The sequence below is a fragment of the Anser anser genome, assembly GCF_964211835.1.
Source record: "Anser anser genome assembly, chromosome: 5".
Taxonomy (NCBI): domain Eukaryota; kingdom Metazoa; phylum Chordata; class Aves; order Anseriformes; family Anatidae; genus Anser; species Anser anser.
Window position 1 is genome coordinate 60,475,310 of NC_139725.1, and position 21,923 is coordinate 60,497,232.

General features: G+C 38.9%; 2 protein-coding genes across 5 annotated transcripts in view; both read right to left on the minus strand.

Moving 5' to 3' along the window:
* Positions 1–1,800: 1,800 nt before the first annotated feature.
* Positions 1,801–11,276, minus strand: SNAPC1 (small nuclear RNA activating complex polypeptide 1). The gene is made up of 10 exons (XM_083839173.1): positions 11,108–11,276; positions 10,417–10,576; positions 9,074–9,214; positions 8,476–8,580; positions 7,357–7,515; positions 6,834–6,908; positions 6,151–6,213; positions 4,991–5,132; positions 3,920–4,003; positions 1,801–2,287 (listed from the first exon to the last, which is right to left on the minus strand). Exons 1-10 carry the CDS (start codon positions 11,248–11,250, stop codon positions 2,253–2,255), a joined length of 1,107 nt encoding a protein of 368 aa, XP_083695299.1. The 5' UTR covers positions 11,251–11,276; the 3' UTR covers positions 1,801–2,252.
* Positions 11,277–13,655: 2,379 nt separating this feature from the next.
* HIF1A (hypoxia inducible factor 1 subunit alpha) overlaps positions 13,656–21,923 on the minus strand; it is a 33,601-nt gene continuing 25,333 nt past the window's right edge. For all 4 annotated transcript variants that reach the window (XM_083839161.1, XM_083839158.1, XM_083839159.1 and 1 more), the window contains 3 exons: positions 21,584–21,692; positions 18,741–18,867; positions 13,656–18,593 (listed from right to left, as the gene is read on the minus strand). In XM_083839161.1, the coding sequence (XP_083695287.1) occupies positions 18,442–18,593; positions 18,741–18,867; positions 21,584–21,692 (388 nt within the window). In that variant the 3' untranslated portion in view covers positions 13,656–18,441. The remainder of the gene's footprint in view (positions 18,594–18,740; positions 18,868–21,583; positions 21,693–21,923) is intronic.

Consider the following 21,923-nt stretch of genomic DNA (forward strand, 5'->3'; position numbering starts at 1 on the left):
TCAAGATTTCCTTCAAGAGAAGAACTTAAAATCCTGTAGCTGGAAGACCTAACTTAACCTTAGTGCCTAGGAATGGCAGAAGGGAACTGGTGCTGCAACGTTCATCCTTAAACAACCTCCCAAGTGAAGAAACTCATAAGCAGTGAATTTGAAGCCATAAACCCAGTACCTGCTAGGAAGAGATCTGTATCTTTTTTAACAGTCCTGGGGTTTCCCAAGAGATTCGAGTTCTCTGTATCTCATTTTCAAATTGTTCCTCTGTTGCACCAATACTGTTGTTCATCCTCTGCAACATCAGGATACCAGAGGCTTCTCTGTCAGCCTCCATATCCACAGCCAGAGCATCAGCTGGAGTTGACTAAATGGACAAAGGCAGTATTGCCCACAGGATCCTAACAGCATTACGATGAGCAGACAATATTGACCAAAAAAGGTCTGGTTATGTTTTCCTTAGGAGGTTTCTTTACATCTCTTGTATTTGCTCATTAAAAATTAGGGGCAGAATAAATTTTGCTAGTAACAGAAAAGCACAGCCTTTATTACTGTCAGAAAACCCATATAAAACTAAATCATTCAAAATTAACAGATATGATACCTGCCCACACTTGTAACTACAGATGAGTCTTTTTAACAAAAACACATCTGTGATTTTTTTTTTTTTTAAATCAACAGACTAAACATAACAAACAGCACCAGAAGATAAATGGAAGCAAGTATGTCACACCAGGAAAAAGGAGTAGAAACTAAATGTATATATGATAAATTTAACTGTAAATAACTTCTATGGAGATTTTATTTTTCCTGTATAGAGACGTACTCTTTTTCTGTAATGACTACATCTGGACTAATAATGACTTTTGGATTAAACCGTAGTTTTTAGCTATTCAACTGAATATTCAATTGTTCACCTTATTATACAGTACATTCTTGGCTTTATTAAAAAGTGTTTCCTCTTTGCCCATAAACAAAGTTTCCAGTGCAACACTAGTGCTTAATTATTAGTTTTTCCAGTATCCATCCTGTTCATCATTTAGGCCCATTCCTCCTTACCAACTAATGCATTTAATACATGCCTCTTTTATATTCAGACCCTTTATATTTACACTTCACAGCTTCTTCTAGATAAAGGCACTTTAATTCCTTTGGCCTTTGAGAAACCTGCCGAACTAATTCATTCAGTTTAGGCCCCTTTTATATTGAAAACCTTTCATATTTCTATTTTGTACTTCATATTGTAGAAAAGGACACCTCAATTCTGTTGGCCTTTCCTGACAGGTCTTATTTTTTTCAGCTCTGTTCAACTAGAGAAAAATACCAAGGAGAATGAATAATTATCCGTGTTCTTCTTGAATTGTCGTTGTCATAGGGGGCTATTTAAGGCTATAGCCTTACAGGGATGAATGATGACAAATCCTAGTGCTTGTTGTTTACAGAAAATACGCACATACAGCTTATGATTCTCAGTCTTTTGGCTTTTTCTGCAGTACTGTTGCCTAGCAATCGTTTCCCTGTTTCATACCTGTCCTTAATACAAAGCTTCATGTTTATTTCCACACCTATTTCTTCCACATCCACACCCCAATTTATAAAGATCATTCTGAGTTCTAGTCATGCCCTTGTACAACTCGGTGACATCTGCAAAATTAATAAATGCATGTTGTGTTTCTTCATTCAAATACACAACGACACCAGGTCTGCTGGAGACTGAGTACAATAAAAGACTTAACAAGTTCAATTCCAACACCTGTGGGATCAGTGCTAAATATTGCTGAAGTTGCACACTATAAAACGTAGCAAATAAACTGTGAAAGATGATTTATTGTACTAATTTTAAACAGTCAGTAAGCTTATTATGTTCACAGAAAAGATTCCAAACATCTCTCATATGGGAAAGTATTTTGTGAGCTGTTCTTCCAACAGCCTCAGCTAAAAAAAATGTTGCAAGTCAACATGAGTTCCGAGTAATTACTCACATTGTACAAAGTAAATACAAGAAGCAATCATCTTCTCGCTCTTCCCTTCTCAAACAGCACACGGCAACTTCATCTCCCACAGGCATCACTCACCAGGTGCTATACCATGAGACTGCTAAGGTATACCAGTCACTACCAATATTCCAGTGTCACCCGTAGTTCTGGTCCCAGCCATTTCCTACTGTACGTCCAAAGGCATCCAAACACGCACTTTGAACGACGTCTGACATTTGCAACTTGTCATTAAAATTCTCATTAGTGCTTCTCCAAGTGGATCCTCTAACATCTTCTTCTCCTCTTGGGGAGAGAGAATTCTGAAAGGAAATAAAAAGATTTTTCTGACAAGCTTTTCAATCTATCTTCTCTCATGGGAATGACTAAAGTAGAATTAATTCTGCACAGAAAAAGGAAATGAATTAGATGAGCTCTTGAGATCTCCTAATTCCTCTCTGCATGGCTTTAAATATGAAAAAAAGTCTTGCTAGATTCTGTGGCATATGATATCATTCAAAATATTAAATACAACTCCACTAATTAACAAAATACTGTACTTTTAAACTAATTCAACCTTGACAGCTTTCTGTTCCTCGTGAACTCTTAACATTTCATTGTGAATTTGACAGACAATACTCCCAAGATTAAGCACAAAATTGCTTATTGGTATGTTTTAACGCTTCAAGTTTACCGGCAAAGCTATCTGGAGAACTCCTGGTTTAAAGTCAAAACATTTGGACATTAACAACTTAAAAAAGTAAATAAAATCAAGTACAACATTAAACGCACCGCTGTGCCTTCAACCTGAACATCTAAAAGTTGAATGATTTCAAATTGTCTACAGCTAACTAAGGTGATCAGAGGATGTAATCATCTCAGTACCAAATATGTTCTTTAAGAGGAGAGAATATAAATGTGCTGCCTCACAATGAACATGTTTTGATACTTACTATTCTCTCTTATATGAAAATATCTTTCTGTTACACACAGTTTTTGATAATAAGTTAACTTAGTATCTAAGAGGTTAGCTCCTCCCCCTGAGAGGCTGCCCGTATATGAGTTGTGGCCCCAAAGCAGAACCCTAGACTCTTCGAAGAGCGCTACTAAATGAGGTATCTCAAGAACAAGATGATGCAGTTTTCTCTGGACAGTGTCTGTTCCATGGTACTTATGTTCCCCTCAAGTGATAATGATAACAGACACAGAGCAGTTGGAGATTAACATATCAGCATACACTAAATGCATTTGATGCTTCTGTACAGCAACTCCACCATCAGCTTTGAGAAACCTGGTTTACCAATGCTTCCAAATAAAATTTACTTTATTTTCAGCAACACGAGTGATAGCAACGTCATCCATCCTTCTACCTCAGTTCCCAGATTCCTACCCCAACACTTCTAATATAGCGGAGGAAGCTATTACCATGTATGTACACTGGAACTTAAGCCTCGAAGAATTACCCAGCTGAAATTAAGGCTAGAGGGGAAACTTCTACGTCCCTCACTTCCACGACAATGAAGGCAGCAAGGGCTACTCTATCTTCAAGTGCAGGTTACAGAAGTTCCTGGAGCTACTATTACAGGTATCTTTAATAAGTAGGGGTATAACCAAAAATCACTTCTCCTTATACATTAGTACTCTTCAAGGGAGATTTACATTATCGGAGAGTAAGTCGTTTTTTAACTGGACTAATTTTAACACTGAGCACACTATAATGAATTCTACATACAAAACCCTTGATTCACAGGATTTCACCATCATGTGTGCTTACAACAAACCCTCAGAGCAAAGCTTCAACTTTCGGGCAACAATTTACAGGCTGAAGACTAACCTAGCTTTTGCAAGGAAGCAAAACACGGTCCAAAATACCAGGTTCTGTTTCAGAAAAAATATGGCATAGTAGAAAGCTATTAAAATAAGTCTCCAGCTTGTAAGAATTTCAATCATCATACCTTCTTCACCTGAGTTATCTTCTTCTGTGATTATAGGCATCCCAATGTGCTGAGTAGCAGTTTCCTTTTCTGCTTGCATCTCACCTGCAGATATATTTTTAGGAAAAAAAGTCAGGTTTTTTTTGGTGTGTGTGTGTGTTTCTGCACCTCAGGTCCAGCAGTTAAAATACTGTTCTCTTGCTGCTAACTCAACTTCCCAGTCAAAGGCTGTGAAGAAATACCGACATTTCAAAGTATCTTCATATAGCTCACTAGAGAAATCCTCAATAAAAAGTAACTAACAGTACAAGCTTAGAGCATATTAATCACCACCTCAGTTCAGAGATTATTCAAAAATCCTCTCCTTATTCCCTCTCCAATACGTTGCCTACTGTTCTAAAGAAAAATTGCCCGGTGCCCACCTCTGAAGAGGGCTGAATTTTTTCAGAAGCTCTTAGTACATCAGAAAACAGTCTTTAGAACTCTGAAATGAAATCACTGTCTTCAAAATAAAGTTTATGCAAAACAACTTTGTTGCTTAAATTTATGTAACCTTTAATAGTAAGTTAAGTGATTGACTTAAGTGGCTGAGCAACTTTTATCAGCTTAAAAGTCAGACATCAGAAAGCTGATTTCCTTCAGAAGACAAAAGCCATTTACCACGTTTTCAGAACTAGGAGACAAAGATCAAAATAAACTCTTGGAAAACCAAAAAAAAAGGAAAAAAGAAAAGAGATGCATAAGCAGGGATGTGCAAATATGTGGAAAGAAAGTGAAAAAAAAATGCACAAATCCAGATGGCATAAATGCTATGATAGTAAAATAAATCACTCACTGAAGAGTTCATATATGTCAAAGATCAGCAAAAATTCCCAGAACTATTTATGACACTTCAGTTTAACTATAAACAGCAAGCCCTCATGTCTTCCTACCTGACTAGACTGTCAAACCAGACAGAACGGTTCAATAATGAAAGCGGTATCACAAAACTTTTCCTTAATTTTCTACGTCCACTAAACAGTAAAAGTTTAACCCAGCTGCCTTAGCTGGCAAAGCAATTGAAAAACTTCTGCAGTCTCTCCAGAAAAATACCTTTGAATTCCAAAGAACCTCTTCTCAGTGCTGGCTGTGGTCTCCTACTGTTTTTTTTACTTCGGCTTGGAGATTTCCTATAATCTGATCCTGATTCAGAGGATTCTAATTTTACCTGACGATGTCTTCTGGATTTGGAGGCCTAGAAGGTAAGCATATGCATAAATGATAAAAAAAAACAAAAGTTAAAGGGCTACAACCACACGTTGCTGTAAATCATCAGTACTTAACTAGTCAGCACAGACCGAAGTATCAACTTCCTCATGTATCAGAGGAGAAGGGCAGGGAGGAAGGGAAGACTCCCACTAGTTACTGTTTTTCAGTTTAATATGACAACATTAGAACCGACTCTGTGATTTAATGGGCCCATTTTTTAAAATTCAGGTAAAGAAACTATCATTTATGCTCACACCACTTTCTGTTGGCATCAACAGATGCTATACTACACACCACTATATAACTACGCTATACTGCACACCACTGCATGTAAGCAAAGGGAACATTTCCAAAAACTGCTACATCATAAAGCTTATTTACTATCATATTTTTCTTAGGTGCCCAGAAAACAGTACCACTGCATATTCACAAGTCTGGATTGTTCATTGTAGATTCCAGAGCTCTTTTTCATTTAATAATGCACTCTCCCATAACTGATTTAAATAAACACAGAATTATGTAATGTTTATATAGGTCTGCCATAAAAAGGCAATTCAGCAATGTTTTAAAAGTAGTACTTATTGAAACAATGTTTCAAAAGTTTGCCAAGTGACTTTAAAACCCTAAGTTCCATTTTCATAACCAACTTCACAGCTTCAAACACCTAAGCCTTGTGGAATTTGAACAATTAAAATCACAAGTATTTTTAAATTCCATTTACATAAAATTCCATCTATTAAAAAGCAGAGTACAGACAATAAAAGATATCCCAGAAATGAAAATCCCCCAGGCACAGACCATATTGCATTGCTTCCCTAAATCTAACAATAGTGAGGGCTTTAGGTTTTCCCACTGTGTTAGATACGGAAACTAGAACATGCAAAAGTGGAATTACATAGTGCAATTTTAACTCCTTCCTTTCTGACAAATCGCTTACATTGAACTGGTACTTAAAACTACTATTTAAAACCAAATACATCCCTAACGTCAAATTTTGTATCTACCTCAACAACTGCAGAATAAGACTTGTATTTGATTCTAGCCAACGCATTTGCTCTTTCGGAACCCTGCAAAGAAACAAAAAGATCAGTCAGAAAAAGTTTTCATATTACAGCAATATTAAAACAAAATATTAAGTTAGATTTGAGCAATACTTCGCTATGGCTCTAATTCTACAATAAGTGGTGACAAATTATTTCTTAATGAAAAAATGCTCAAACTCCATTAAGAATGCAGAGCATAATTTCGGTTGCTTTCAGTTACACAGCCCAGCAGGAAAAAATAAAATCTGAAACTTCATATGTTACTCAAATTCAAGGTTGAAGCAAGCAGGTAAAAACAACACAAGGGAATTACGTAGCATAAAAAGTGGATAATGAATTTAGTTGAAACTCTAGGAGGAATCATAAAGGAGTTTGGCCAAGAAAACATGTCTCTTTCCCCTCCTTACTTGAAAGAGGCCATAGCTTTTTATTACAAGCATCCAAGAACTACCACAGCAGGGTATGCTCAAAGCTTAACAGAAAACAATGCAATTTAAAAAACCAAATCCCAACCTCACTAGCTATTCTTGGAATTTACTTTGACACGGGCCCTGACATACACCACTTCAGACCACTGTGATCTGAAGTTAAGGAACTAACAGATTTTGCCTGTGCAACGTAGCAAACAAGTTCATTCTTCTTACTTCTGATTCTAGTGAAGTTCCTTCTTCCTTTTTGTTTAGCACTTCATCAGCTTCTTTAGCATTTAGGAATAACTTCTGAAAAAATACATAAGAGAATATTTTTAAATGTCTATCGTTCACAAAGCAGTTAAAAAATTCAAGAATTTTGAAAAACAATCCAAATATTTAAGTAACCGCATATGCTGATTTTTTCCACCAACATTACACTACAGCCTTTCCTTGACCGCAGACTGTTACAGAGCTATTTCACAGAGGCATTCTAATACTATCCACAAACCACTTCTTCCAGGGCTTACCTTTAAGCAATCATTCACATTATCATAGAGGCAATAGAAGCCATTGTCCTTCCCACCACACCGTAACTCTGCCTAGGGTTTTACTTAATCCGTGCCTTCAGTGTTCCAGTTCCTCTGCTTACTTCTGAGATTTACAGAGTATGTTCACAGGTAATGACGCTACGCCAGTTCTTACACGTTCACATGATCTGTTAAATTGCCACAGCATAATGGTTGGTATTACCTACCATTCTTTTTTGCTGCCATTCCTGATGTTCCAAAGTTATGTCTTTAAGAGTAACTACAAATTCATCCTTTATCAAGCTCAGGGCCTTGTCTGGCTGGGATTTGTCAGCTGATATGACACACTTCATTTTCTGATAGTGCTCATGGATATTCATCAGCTCCTAAAACACAAAAAAGAGATGATTTTCAGGAAAAAGATTACAGCAGTAGACTGATACTAATTCTCACTGAACAAAAACTAAGGTTATACAAACTATTCTAGAGACCACTGCAGTAGCAGAAGTGTGAGATTGTTTCTATCAGTTCACTTTCAGGGAGCCTAGCAATAATGTTACCTAGCACTTTCCCATCAGACCACCAACTAAGCAATAGAAGAAAGAGTACCTTCCGTTATTTAAACTGAGAAAGAAGTCTCTGTGAGAGCTGATCCTCAGTACCACTGAGATTTCAGTCTGATATGGTAGTCTATTTTCTCTCTGGAGGAAGCATTTCACAGTCTACTCACACTGTCATTTCACAGATTACTGAATTTTGTAGCGCTGTAGTCAACCCTACTGATGATACATATTTGCTAGCAGCAACTGGAAAAATTATGTAAGCAAAGACCTACCATTGAGTCATAACGAGCAATGTAAGCTATACGCTGCTTGAATTATTTATTTACAAAAAATTGTTACCTATTAAATAAAAACATGTTTTAAAAGGAGAAATAAAGGTTTGAGAACACTATAATCTTGCAGATCATTCATTTTCTGTTACTAGTACCTAGCTTCCAGCTGAAAGCTGCAGACATATCAAAACAAACCTGCTTCCCACAACCCACCGTTTTCCATTTTCCTTTGCCTAAGTGACAGTTCACCATTTTTTCCCTCCCCCTTTTACATTTTACTAAGGCAAAGCCACAAAACGTTGGAGTGTATGGTACAGGTATCATATGGTACCAACAGGTACCACAGTTCTTCCAAAACGTTCAGAAAAATTGCTGACACAGACTATTACCTTGGTCTGCATTCCCTAAGGCAACTCATAAAGGACAATCTTGAGCTAATTAGAAAAGTGACAGCTCTCGGACACGAGAAAAACACAAACAGTGGTTAATCTATTGTTTAAAGTTACTGTACCTCCAACAAATCATTAGTGATGAGGCTGCTAACTCTGTTACTTGGGTCCTTAAATTCTTCTTTAAATTCATTTTCCTGAATCTTCTTCTTAGTTCTGTAGTTTAGCTAAAGCAGAAGACAACATTTTGTAACTTAAACAGTCAACTTAAACTGCACCTCCTCTTGAAAATCCTTACCGCATATCCAACAATTAAGAGATGCTCAAAGGCATAAAATTAACTCATCAACATAGCACGCAGCTTCATCGTCAAGCACTCACTCAGCACTTTTTGAAAATTATTCCCTAGTCAAGAATTTAATCCAGCAACCAAACTCAAGAGTTCACCATTTCCACAAATCATGAGACATCTCAAATCTAATGAGAACATTAGATACTGGAAAAAAATATTTTCAGGCAAGAAGCACACTACATTCAAACATCCTCTAAGCTTTATACATATTTATACATATATTACATACCTAGTTATATAAAGCAAGACATAGTACATCTCAACACAGCATGAAAGCTTAACTAAATAAATTAGTGTTGTTGAACTGCCAGCGATTGAAAGTGAAGATACTTTATTAAAAATGATAAGCCGTTAATGTAATAACTCACTAGCTTTGGCATTGCTGTGAAATGGAATGCTCTGGCAAGTCGCAGTGTCCTAAAGATGTATGCCGCATCATAGTGCTGGGAATCTATCAGCTCCTGTTGAAATTTCAGGATTTCAGGCCAATCCTTGAATGCAATTCTGATCTACAACAAATCAATTGTTTATTAGTATACTGACATGTATATTTCAATGAACAAACACAAATTCAGCTGACTGCTGTGACCACATTACACGCCCAATAATTGGCTGTCTGGATGCAGCATGTCACACGATCACAGAACTACAGAAAGGATCCTACTATAACAAATTTTGCAGATAAGCTTATTGTGCTGTTGTGTTAAATATTCTTACTGCAGTTGCTGGCTATGATAGTGACATGGAAGAAAAGTCGTCTACGATATCTGAAAAAGTTAATTCTTCATATTGAGGCGTCTGAAACAAAATGCACTCCTAGAAGGCTCCAATTCACTAGGTAATTAGGAAACAATACTTGTACTATGACCTGTTGCCAGTCAAACATTCATTAAAGTCTCTCTCTCACTTCTTGCTTTTCCTCCTCTCCCATCTACACTGTCCTCTTAAATTTTATTCTACCTAAGCTACCTTCCTTGATGATTCCTGGACTCTCTAACATTTGCTATATAGCAGCTGTTTTAAATTTGCCTAAATTCATCTCCGTAAAAGGCAATGACTTCTCTGAAGTTAAGATATGAGATGTAATGGCATCACTGCAGGACACTTAGATTTCTGTTTTCTATGTAAAGAATTTGGACTTGATTGTTAATATGCACACAACATACGTGACAGTTGCCAAATAAACCGCTTCTCCTTGCACTGATTTTCCAACTCCTTTATATACTGATCTCCTCCCCTAAAAGCAGCAAGCAGGCACGTCATTCAGGTATTCAAACCTTCAACTTCTTCACATATTCCACTTCTAGTTAACAGGAACTGGAAATAATTTAACCTGCCTTCATTCTCTTGAAATTCTAAGGAACGACTGGGACTGCAATGGACTTCTCCCTGCATTTGATGAGTAGTACATTCTCAGTTCCCATTTTGAAAGCTAGTCTTCTTCATTTCTTTAGTCTTACAAACAAGATTTCTAAGAACACAGCTACAATTTAGAAGGTATAAACAGTACTGTAGTCACGACCGCTTAAGTTCTCAAACCCAATGGTGTCTTAAAGGTTACCTTTTCCAAAGAGACCTTTTGATTCTAAATATTTTTACTTTAAGAAAGTGAAAGGAAATACCCTGCCCATTTCTGATGACAGAACATACAGAGGTATACAAAACATCTTCCGTCTAGTACCTCCTGAGAAGGAAACCCAAGAACAATTACCTTCTGTTTTGGCTGGCATAGCTGTGTATTGTAGAGCCCATACAAAAGGTACAGAGCACCAACTCTAATCTGGAACGCATACGGTGGCAAGAAGTACTGCTGTGCCAGATCTAACGTCTTCTTTGTGAGCTTATTCCTCTCCAGAGCTCTTATTCTACCACTAAAGTAAACAAAAAGGAACTATGTTAACAGCAGGTGACTATAAAAGCACAGGCTTTACAAAGTCCATAACACAGAAACCAGCATCATGTATTTTAAAATATATTACCACAGGGCTCAAGTTCTGTGAAGTGTTGAAAGATGGCCAGGCCCTGAGGTCTCACATAGTAACCCCTTGTAGTGAGATCTACAGTGAAAAATGCAATACCCCATAGCCGTATTTTTTAATACCATTTCTTAAGGATTGCACCAGGATCCTACTACTATACTACTACTATAGTTCCAACCATCAGCGTCCAAACTCCGTGTGTAATTAGTAGACAAAATAAACCGGCCTAGTACTTGATGGAACAACTGATTAACCTTTTGTTGTTGTTGTCCTTTACCTGCACTCTTGCCAAACCTCTCCCGGGAGCCCTCCCTGAGGGAACCGCGCCTCACCAACACCCCCTCACCAGCCGGGGGGGAGCTGGGCGCCGGGGGGCTGCGGGACGGGGGGCACAGGGGACCGCTCCCCCCACCTCCCACTCACTAGAAGATGGCGTGGAAGCGGCGCTCCCTCCACAGCTCGACGAAGCGCTCGAAGCGGATGGTGTCCGCCTCCTGGAAGGCTCCGAGCAGCTCCTCGCAGTCCGCCTGCAGCCCGGGCACCGAGCTGGCCGCCGCGGCCGCCATTTCGCGCACGCTCGGCCGGCCCCCTCAGGGCGGCCGCTCATGGGCCCTGCCCCGCCGCCGGGGCTCCGCCGCCGGGAAGGGGGGGGCTGAAGGGAGCCGGGGCGAACCGAGCCGTGCCCCGCATGCACGGCCACACGTAGGCGGCAGGGCCGGGCGGCTGCCGAGCCGCACGTAGGGTGCCTGGGCGCGGCTTCGGCGAGCGGGCGCCGGCGGCTCTCCCGCCCCTCAGCCGCAGAGGCAGCCGAGGGAGCCCCCTGCGCCCCGCCGGAGCCCAGGTGGGTGGTGAGGGGAGCCCCCCGGGTCCACCCTGCCGGGGATGGGTTGAGGGAAGGGGGTCCCGAGCGGTGCTGGGGGGCCGGGGAGACCCGGCGGGGGGAAAGGGGGTGACTGGGAAGGGAGCGAGGGGTGCGCCTCCGACGGGGGGGCTGCTTAAACCTGCGGGAGTTCCTCGTCGTGGGCAGGGGGATGGATTCACGGGTTTGCTTTCCTAATGCTGAACTGCGGAATTAATGTTAAGTTCTGGCTCTGCCGCTGCGGCGTTCCCCAAACCGGTACGCCGTTAGCATCAGCTAACCCCTCCCGAGGCTGCTCTTTGAGGCTGGGCACTGTCAACCGCTGCGTTATAACCTCCACAGCGCTTGGGGTGCAAAAACACCTTTCTGTATGAATTGTATTTCCAAAAAGGTTCCAAAAAGCTGTTGTTAAGTGCCACTGATCGCTGCTTTCATCGGTTAGGGGCAGGGAAGCTTCAGCAGAGCTGTTGCATGTGGTCTGGGCACGTTTCAGCAGCTGCCGGGGCAGAGCTACACCTGGTGGGGTTTTGGTTGTTTGTTTTCTGAAAAGACATTTTTCGTCTTATTGACACATCGTGGAGTGACTTCATTCCTTCGAGGCCAAGCCCAGCTCTTCATCAGTTTCAGCAGTAACTTCATTTAAAAGGAAGAGAGCTTGGTGCTGGAGTGACAGTCAGTAAGGCTCAAGTGTGTTTTCGGAGGCTTGAATTTAAAAGTGCAGCGAGTGTTGGGATTTCTCAGAGGCGCTGTTTCAAGAAGCACTAGGTGGGTTATTTTTTTTAATTCTAAGGCAGGTGGGGCTGCACATCGTGACAATTTCGTACCCTAAGAGGACGTGAGATGTAGTGAGGATGAGGCAGTTGTGCGTGCGTGTTAGTGCGTGATTAAGTCTTGCAGAAAATTTGGCTACAGTGTAAAGAATGAAAATGCAGAGGAGAAAAAAGGCAACAAGTTCTTGCAGAATTCCCTTTCTGTGCCATTTGCAATGAAATACAGCGTTAATTTTTTAGGTTAATTAATCGTCCACTTAGTTTTCTTAACTCTCTGGTCTGTGTTTTCATTCAGCGCTCCTTCAGATGCTGTTTTAATTGTTCCTTGGAAGGCAGTCTGTTGACAGTGTGCTGGTTACCGTATCCTCTTCATATTCATATTTAACTCCTAAATGAAGGGATGAAGTCCTGTTTGTCCTATTAATTCCTAGCTTATAAGCGGCAAGCTAAGAAGCCATTTATCCTGCGTAGATATGGCTATAAATAACGGGTTTCTTCAGTTGCACACAGTACAAGAGAACTCATTTATTTTTGAAAGCCTTATGTGATTTAGATCGTATTTGCAAATTGAAAACATGAACATAAATCATGTTTTCATGGATTTTCATGAAAATGAATCATGGATATGTTTTATTAAATAGCGTATTCAAGCTTCTACGTGTGCAAACCCATCAATTCTAATGAATAAGGGGATCCTACTCTACTGTGACAGCAGCTCTGAAAACAGAAGGCGTGCAGGCTTCTTCCCAGCAAAGCAAAAATGTGACAATAGATCTTGAATTTGTGCACTAGGAAATGGTATTCATTTAATGAGACAGTAAGAATCCCAAGATCTTGTCAAATTTATTTGCATGAGGTGAGAGCAACTGAAATCACCTGGAAAAATCCTCTTGGATTTAAAGTTTTTTCTTTTGTTACTGAGGGTGCTCTTGACTTGTTTACCCAGAGGTTTCCTTTAAAATTTCCGTCCTTCTGGCTCTGCATCTGTAGCTTCCCCCCTGAGAGCCTATACAATCCCTGGTGTCTGACTTGTTGAATTGTATGCCTAGCCTCTTCTGTTCATGGATGTAGTCTACGTAATTTAGGTGGGATAACCACTGTGACCAAAGTAAACGGGATTTGGCTGTAAGGGCAAGACAATTTATAAATGCCATTGGAAAACAGACCACATGTATGCTTAGTGTTGAAGTTTGTTGACTTCAGTAGCAGGCCGGTCACACCTCCAAACGTGCACGGAGTTCTAGTTGTGCTGCACAGTGTTTAATTCTTTTTAAATTGTGTTTGCCATCTCCGTCTTTTAGAACAGGAATAACTGATGAACAGAAATCACAAATGTCACACATTAGAAACAAACCCTCTCTTTTTATTGAATTTTATACTGTTACACAATCAAAAAGAAATACAATCACAAGTATGTCAAAATGTTTCAAGAGAAATATCGATTGCAATAGGTTGTACTTGGTTCCAGAAAAGAATTTCATTAAAATATACCACTTTTTCATGAGAGAATACTGCAATTATTCACAAAATCTACCATACTGTATAAATCCAGTAGCAAACTCTTAACCTTTTGGTAACTTGGCAAGCCTTGCTCAAGGTAAGCAGGGAAGCAGAAGGAAAAACGACAATGCATTTTTAGAATTTGGATCAAAATCACAATTCTCCAGACTGGAGCTTTCCAGGGAGTCAAGTGTCTGATCACTAACAGTACTTTTAATGAAAGCTGGATACTCAACTCTTGAGTTCCTATGAAAATACTGGCCTTCCTAGGGAGTACTCGTGGCCTGTGAAATGTTTGTTTTCATGCTGGGTAATTGCAGTTTGAATAAACTGCATGAGTGCAGTGCCATCTGGGTGAGATGTGTGCGCTGTTCAGTAGCAGCTAATCAAAGGGGATGGGGGGGGGAATAGACAACTGACCTCAGGCGTAGCCTCTAGTGCCTGCTGCACAGCACCAGGGTGCTCCTGGCTCCCAGGGTTGTCAAAGGAAATGAGTCATTCAGCACTGTGACAAGGGACAAAGCTTGACAGCAGATTGTAGTAAACAGCCCACGTTTCTGCCTTCAGCTACCCTTGTTTAGCTGTTTAAAAAAACTATTTAATTAAATAATTTTAAAATGCTATTCAATATGCACTGGTTTAACCTGTAATAATCAGATATTTGATTCCTATAGCTTTAGCTCATTGCAAGCATGTAAAGTTTTATTTGTTCTTTCTGGCCTCAGTGTGACTTTAAAGCAATTCATAAGTACTGTGAGGGAGTTTGTGCGTACGCAGAAATGGAAACTGATAGTAGTAAATTGCTTTAATTTCGTTTTCCAAGATCAATATACAGTCCAAGCTATCTTACTACATGGGTGAAAGGTGTGGTTAAAAGTGTGCACTTTGGACTCCAGGCTACCCTTACAGAGTATAACATCTGCTGTCCAGCAGCTCAGGTGTAATAGTGACTTCTTGGGAGCTACAGCTGTAGTTGAGTATGACTACTTTCAGGTAAAGGACTGAATGTCATCATCGTAAGTTCTGGCCAAAAAAGGCCTTTAGAGCTTTTAACAAAGCCATCAGTGTCCTTGATAAAGACATCAGTTAGAATCCCTATGCAAGAAATAATTGATATGCCATGAGGGAGGCGTGGTGTGACTACTGCTGCAGTCACAATACCACAATACCACAGCTACCTTTGTTATGCTCAGCTTATGGGGAAATGATAATTTACTGTGTTTCATATGCAAAAGCAAATACTACATCCAGCTGCAGTTTCTTCTTTATTACTGGTAAAGAATAAGTGCTCTAAGCAGCAAGTCAGCAAAGAACTTACTCAAAATTGCTAAGAAAAGCTCTAGAAAGAAATGTATTCTTCCTCCAAAGAAGGGGTAGAATTTAAGACTATATAGTCTGATGCTAAGGAAAAAAAATAAAGCAGCTAAAAAGTCTACTTCCTGATTTTGTAAACTTGCAGCAGTTTTTATAGCAAAGCTCAGACTAGGCCAGAGCAGTTACTGTTACTTTTCCATGCTTTCTTCAGCATTTCTACGAGCTGAATAACTGTTCTCAGTAACTACAGCACATCATTCTTAGTCATAGAATTAATTTAGCCGTATCCTGGAAGCTAGAGCTTCCACAGGGGAAGCCCTAATAATGAATGGGGGAGTTAGGGGAAGAAGGGGAACATTTGTTACATCTATGTGTAACTTTACAAGCTAGTTTTCAGGTTGAGGCTTTTTCTTTTTAATCCTCCAAAGTGCAAACCACTATGGGTACTACACTTCAGTTACTCCTAGGATTACCTATTTCACTCACTTTTGCAAAGCACCGTAAACAAAATGCTATGCCTCAGTTGTATGTATAACAGGAAATGTTTGAGTGGGGAAGATTATTAGATGAGACGGTGCTCATTTAAGTCCCTGGCTGCTGTCATTAAGAATAGAGATGATTCCTGCTGGCTCATAACCGTAGATCATGAGTGTAACTCAAATTTTCTTCCTCCTTGTAATATGGATTTTTCTCTCCGATAACTCGCTACCCTCTTTAAGTACATTAAAGAAGAACTCCAAAATAAGGAGTAAGTAACAGAACTACTTCAAATAGGACAACATAACATTTCTAGGGGGAGATGAAGAGATGGGTCAAAGCTTGCCAGAGAAGTAGGAAAAGGAGAACCCACTTGTACTTCTCACGTCTACAAGACTATCTCACATCCTGCCAGTCCACGCAGAGCTAAGGATAGGGGTTGCCCCTGCCAGCTGCTGCCTAACTTTGCTATTACAACTTCTACTGCTGCTAGAGAAAGCAATGCTAGGGGAAGCGTGATGTCCTCGAGGCCTCAGGCAGCACACATGCAGTAGTCCCACTGCTTTTATCCAAAGAGCTTTGTAAGCTTTGCGTACAAAAGCTTTATTACAAATCTTTAATACTGAATATTAGGTGCGTATATTCAAATTGTTCTCTGCACAGATCTTGAGCTCTAGCTTAGTGTACCTACATGCTTTCCTCTCTATGCAACTTCTACTCAAACTAAGAAGTATGCAACCATATTCTGCTACCAGTGCTTTACCTTCCTCTAAGTCAGTAGCTAGTAGTCTCCATGTAGTTTCATTAGCACAGCTGTGTCAGTTTGAAAAGTTTTTGCTTCAGTGAAACTGTAAGTGATTTTAAAAGACAGGTTAAGCTTATGCACAGTTATATCGATTTCAGAATACTCTAGATGAGTTCAGTGAAACCAGTTTCCAAAAAAAAACAAACAAATTTTGTGACACTCCACATTTTGATTTCTTACATTGAGATATGCTTCTTAAAATAGTTACGTATGTATGAATGTACAGAATATCTTGACCCTATTTACACATTACAAGGTTGTATCAGTAGTATCATGTTTTATGACAGTGAAATAAGTCACCTAGTCAAAGTTACCGAGTCAACAGCACAAGAAACTAGAACAACCTTTCTTTATCATAGAGTACCAGCTTCATTTTTCATCATGCAGTTTTGCAATTTAAAACAAATCATCTTCAGTTGATCACTCTTGTGAATTTTACATTTCCTGCTTTCCAGTGTTACCTTGATAATGCTTCCAGAGACAAGCCTTTAAACTGTTCACGAGGAAGAATCTTTCCACTCTGAAATAACACACATGCCGTCTTTGCACTTTCAAGTTTGCTAACTGGTGTGATAACATTAAAAAATTTAACGTCTTTGGCCGGCAGTAGTACAACACTGTCTAGGAGACTTTAGTACTGAATAGGCTCAAATAATTAAGTTGGAGATGTTATGATCGAAGCAAGGAAGCAGTGATTTCCAATGAACTCTAAGTTAAAAAGGGAACACGGATGAACGATAACCACTAACAAAAATATAAATTATCTCATTTTTCTCAGATAACACACTCCCCAAGGGGGCCTGGTCCACATATAGTTTATTGATGTAAGAAAACAATACAGTTAGTGTTAGATCCAACCACAAGGAGCAAAAGAATGAGTGAATGAAGGTTTTGTACAGTACATATAGGAAAATAAGATGTTTGTGACAACTATATATTTCTAAATAAAAAGGCTTCTAAATATATTCAAGTTACTGAAATCTACATGAAAACATATGGATGTTAATAGCAACAAGGTGCGTGAAACCAAAACATCAAAATATTGAGCAACTCAATGATGTACTAGATAAAACTCCGCTAACAATGCAAGATGTTTTACAATCTGCTTGAAATATCACCTATACCACACAGGGTAAGCTGAACATTTAGATTTAAGATCATACACAATATTAGCATTAACTTCAACAACTACAGGCAGGGAATTTTTTTTTTTTAAGCTGGCAAAGTGACTACTTTAAGAACATCAAACTCTCTCTCTAAATTGAGAATGTACCCAAATAAAATGCTGCTAGCCCTTCCCAGATAAAAACCTTTCCCTTTGACTAACCACACTCATTTAAGTCAAAAGCATAAGACAGCATTTAAGAACGATTTATATTACAACATGACTAAAATAATGACATAATCCAGGTTTAAACATGATTTCATAGGCAAACAAAAGATTCTTCTTAAAAACTAGTTTTTATAAACACAGAATATATTGCATGAGGAACTGCTGGTATTTTTTAAGAAAATATATTGTGCGATTGTGGCTACAATGCACTGCTGCAAAGCATTGTTGTTTCTTATAAAAATTATTAAAATAAAAAAACCTCACTTGAACATAAACAGTAAGAGAGCACAAGTCTTCCAGCTACCTATGAAGAGCAGGATGGAAGTATTGCCAGTTGTTCCTGTGTTGACATTTTACTAATGATAAATTTTGGTGACCAACTCCCCAGCCAAAAATAAATATATTTTTTAAAATCAGGTGCATATTTCTAAGCTGCTATTGCAAGTGTGTTTTAAATGTAATGGACTTAAAAGTGTATGTACCAAAGAATTATAAAAATGCACTATAGTTTGAGTTACTGTTACATAAAGAACGTATTAAAAAGACTGTCAAAATAAGTAGAAAGGGGATCAAAACTGAACTAACTGAATTAGTGCAGTACTGTAGCCAGGCTTCTAAAATCAGATATAGAAAATATAAATAGACTGCTTTAGGTGATGATTCACCAGTGTCCAAAAAAGGAACAAGTATTGTGAAAGCTCAGTTAACTTGATCCAGAGCTCTGAGCAGTTCTTCCCCCTGTAGCAGGTTTCTGTTGCCTTGTATGGGAGCATTTACTTCACAATCATAACTTGTGAGTTGGGGTAGTCCACTTTCATCCATCGACTGCCCTAGAAGTTTACTTGCTATGTCTACAGAGGAAGGGGAAGGAAAAAAGTGCGCTTTATTCACTTTCCTCCAAAACTGTTCATAAACGAGACAAGTTTGGTAATGTTTTTGTCACTGTTCTCTTCCACGCAGCCCCCCCATCCTCTACATATTTTAAAAAAGATACTAACCAGTTGATAGTAGAATGATTGTCTTCTGCTCCACTCCGTTATGACCAGTTGTTTTGCATGCCTTTACACGTTTCCAAGCAAGCGCTGCATTTCCTCCACGGTCACCTGTCTGCTGGAATAAAGACCCCTAGAAAGAAGTAAAACAAAACTTCTTTATTGGATACTGTATCCTTCTAGCCTTCCACATCCCTTTTCCAAACCAGCAGTTCCTGCCACTGATTACCAATGTAGGCATTATTACAATTTAAAGGGGACTTCATTCAGAACTTAGGGAAAATGTGTTTCCAAAGTACGCTGGCCTTGAAGATTATTTAGAAGAAAACAGGATCAGATTTCAAGATCTCCCTTACACAAAACAATTACTAAATCCTGGTTATCGCCAGCTACCATGCTCGCTATTAGCATGGACCTGTACACACACCCACACCCATTTAATTACCACTGCTCTTGGGTGAGTAAGCATCAGGTTTTCACTGAAGTTGCTAATGGTTTTCTGCACTGGAATTAACAGCGTGGACAGGAGATTCAGGAACCGTGGTTGGTTGATTTTATCTAAATTTAAGATGTAAATTCTGCTTGCACTCCAGTTATTGCCACCAACCCATCTGATCCAAGTTTTGAGGGGAATGCAGTCCCAAGCCTTTCTATTGCAGATACAGCACCTTAACATAAGTCTTTTGGCAGCAGCATACCAGGTGTGGAGATCAGAAAGGTTTAAGAGCTCCATATATAACTAGCACAAGTAAGAAAAAGCCACCGCTGAAACAGGGGATGGGATGGAAGGAGAAGCCCGTTTAGTTTTAGTAACAAGTTTGCTAGCAACAGTGGCTGAATCAGCAAAGCTGTGTCTTGTTAGTAGTAGTGACTTGCAAAAGAAGAAAAAGTATTTCAGAAAGCTGCCGTTATCCTGAACATTCAAAATAGTAAAGGATATGATTTCAGGTTATAAAACACACATGCAAGTCAAAAAGACAGTTGTATAATAGAAGTTAAACAACTCAGAAGCTGCATTTCATAGTAAGGTAAGTCACCTACATTGTTCCTGGTTTATTTTTTTAAACTGTGAATGCAATACAGCCCTCCATATCAAGACAGATGTAACTCACATTTTTCCCCTTTAATGATTTGGATCATTATTTCATAATCTTATTATAACACATTTTGCCCTCGTCTAGTTCTCCTGTTTTCTAAAAACAAACTGAAGTAGTATTGTCTTTGCTTATTTTCATTCCTGGAAGTCATGGCAAGTTTTTGCACAATCCCCGTTCATCATGTAATACAAGCCTGGATTTAATGTAATTTTTGTTCTATGCGTGTGTAAGGCCTAGTTCATAAACTCAAAACCATTCTGGAGAAAGAAGCCAGATGACAAAAGTACTTGATTGTAGTAATGTCAGTAAGACCCAGCTACATGGAAAAAAAATCAGCTTCTGACTGTGCAGAAACCTTCAAAATACAACAGTTTTGTCACATACAGGAAAAAAAAGAAAAGGGTTTAGCAGATGATGAAATTTGAACCTATAAGCATTAAAAAGGCACTAAATACAATAGTGTATGTCCATTATAGTAGCCAATATAAAACGGCTTGCGTTCTGCTATTTTAAAATATCTATCAGCAACACTGTATCACAGCCATAGCACCACTGCATGAGAAAAAGGCAATGAGAAGCAATAAAATTTTTAGCAGAGCTGTGAATTCTTGAAGAGCTACTGGTAGCAACAGAACAACATGCATGAAAATTGCAAAGCATTTAACAAATAAGGACAATGGCATCAGTACGTTGCTTGCTTTTTAATAAAGTCTGCTAGGCTCATAGAAAAAATGGAAGTATGAATGCTTTCTCAGCTCTCACAGAAGAGGCCAATGGTAAGGCAATACACAGTGACTTGTCGCATTCCCAAACCAGAATGCTAACTCAGGAATAGTTCATAATTCAGAGGAAAAACAACCCTGCACTGTAAGACATGATGGATGACTACGTCTAGGAGATGGATCACTAGAGGAAGAAAATCTCAAAGGCAACAAGGCAGTAGAGGAACTAAGATCTAACCACTTAAAAACTTGAGAGAAGTGGGAATTTGCAATGAAAGCAAGAGGAGAGATGCAGTACATCGCAAAGCCCAAGGTTCCAAAATACTAAGAAATGACAGTAAGTGTCAAAGATCTTAGAGATAAAATACCCTTACAGAAGGCAACAAGTTTAATAGCCCCAGTTAAGTGACAGAAGTCTAAGAATACCTAAAAAGTTTATTTCTGAATAGCTTAGACTATGATGAGGTACTTGCTATCACATACTAAAACTAGAGAGACAGTGCATGAAATGAAAGTGATAGTAATGTAAGTTTGCCAGATAGAATTTTTACAATCTATGCCCTTATAGATCAGATGGTATTGTTATCTGACCAAATTAAAAAAAGAAAGCAACCTCAGACTCAATGGAGAAATGATAGGAAGAAGCGTAAGAACACTGTCCAGAACTCACAAATATGAAAACTGAGTTTGAAACCAGGAACAAATGACAGAATAAATGACAATTTTGCCTTACATTTGTGCATATTCTACTGATGAAGCATGCCTCCTTGCATATATGTTCACAAATGAGCATCTTCTACCTAATCTAGAAATGTGCTTGGGTACAGAGGGCACTTCTGAAACAACTGACAGTAAGAGAACTAAAAAACAGTATCTGCATATACGAGGGAATTTCATGCCCTAACAATCATCTCTGATCCCAAGAGGCCATTGCATACCAACAGCTAAACTCACGAGTCTGCACTGAAGCCTTGATTCAGAAATTGCAAGGTTAAAAGTGAATATTTTAAAATGGTAAAACAAAACTCACAATTCCAACTGCCTGAAAAAGTGAACCATCATGTTCCATTTTTCGTTTTCTCTGAGCATTATGCAAAGCTAGCATCTTTGGATTTAGTTCTTCATCCATTGCAGTAGATCTAAGAAAAATTGATTCAGGCTGTTAAGACGTTTCTACTATCCTCAAGCCATTCTTTTTTTGTGGACACATACAATATGACAAAACTGAATTTATGAACTATACTAGTTTTCTTTTGTAACTGACTCATTTCAACAATTATTGTCTATGAGCATAGAAATTGTTAGCATTTAATCTTGCTGTGAAGCTCAGAATGAGTTTTAGCAAAAAAAATAAGTCTGTAGGAAAAAAA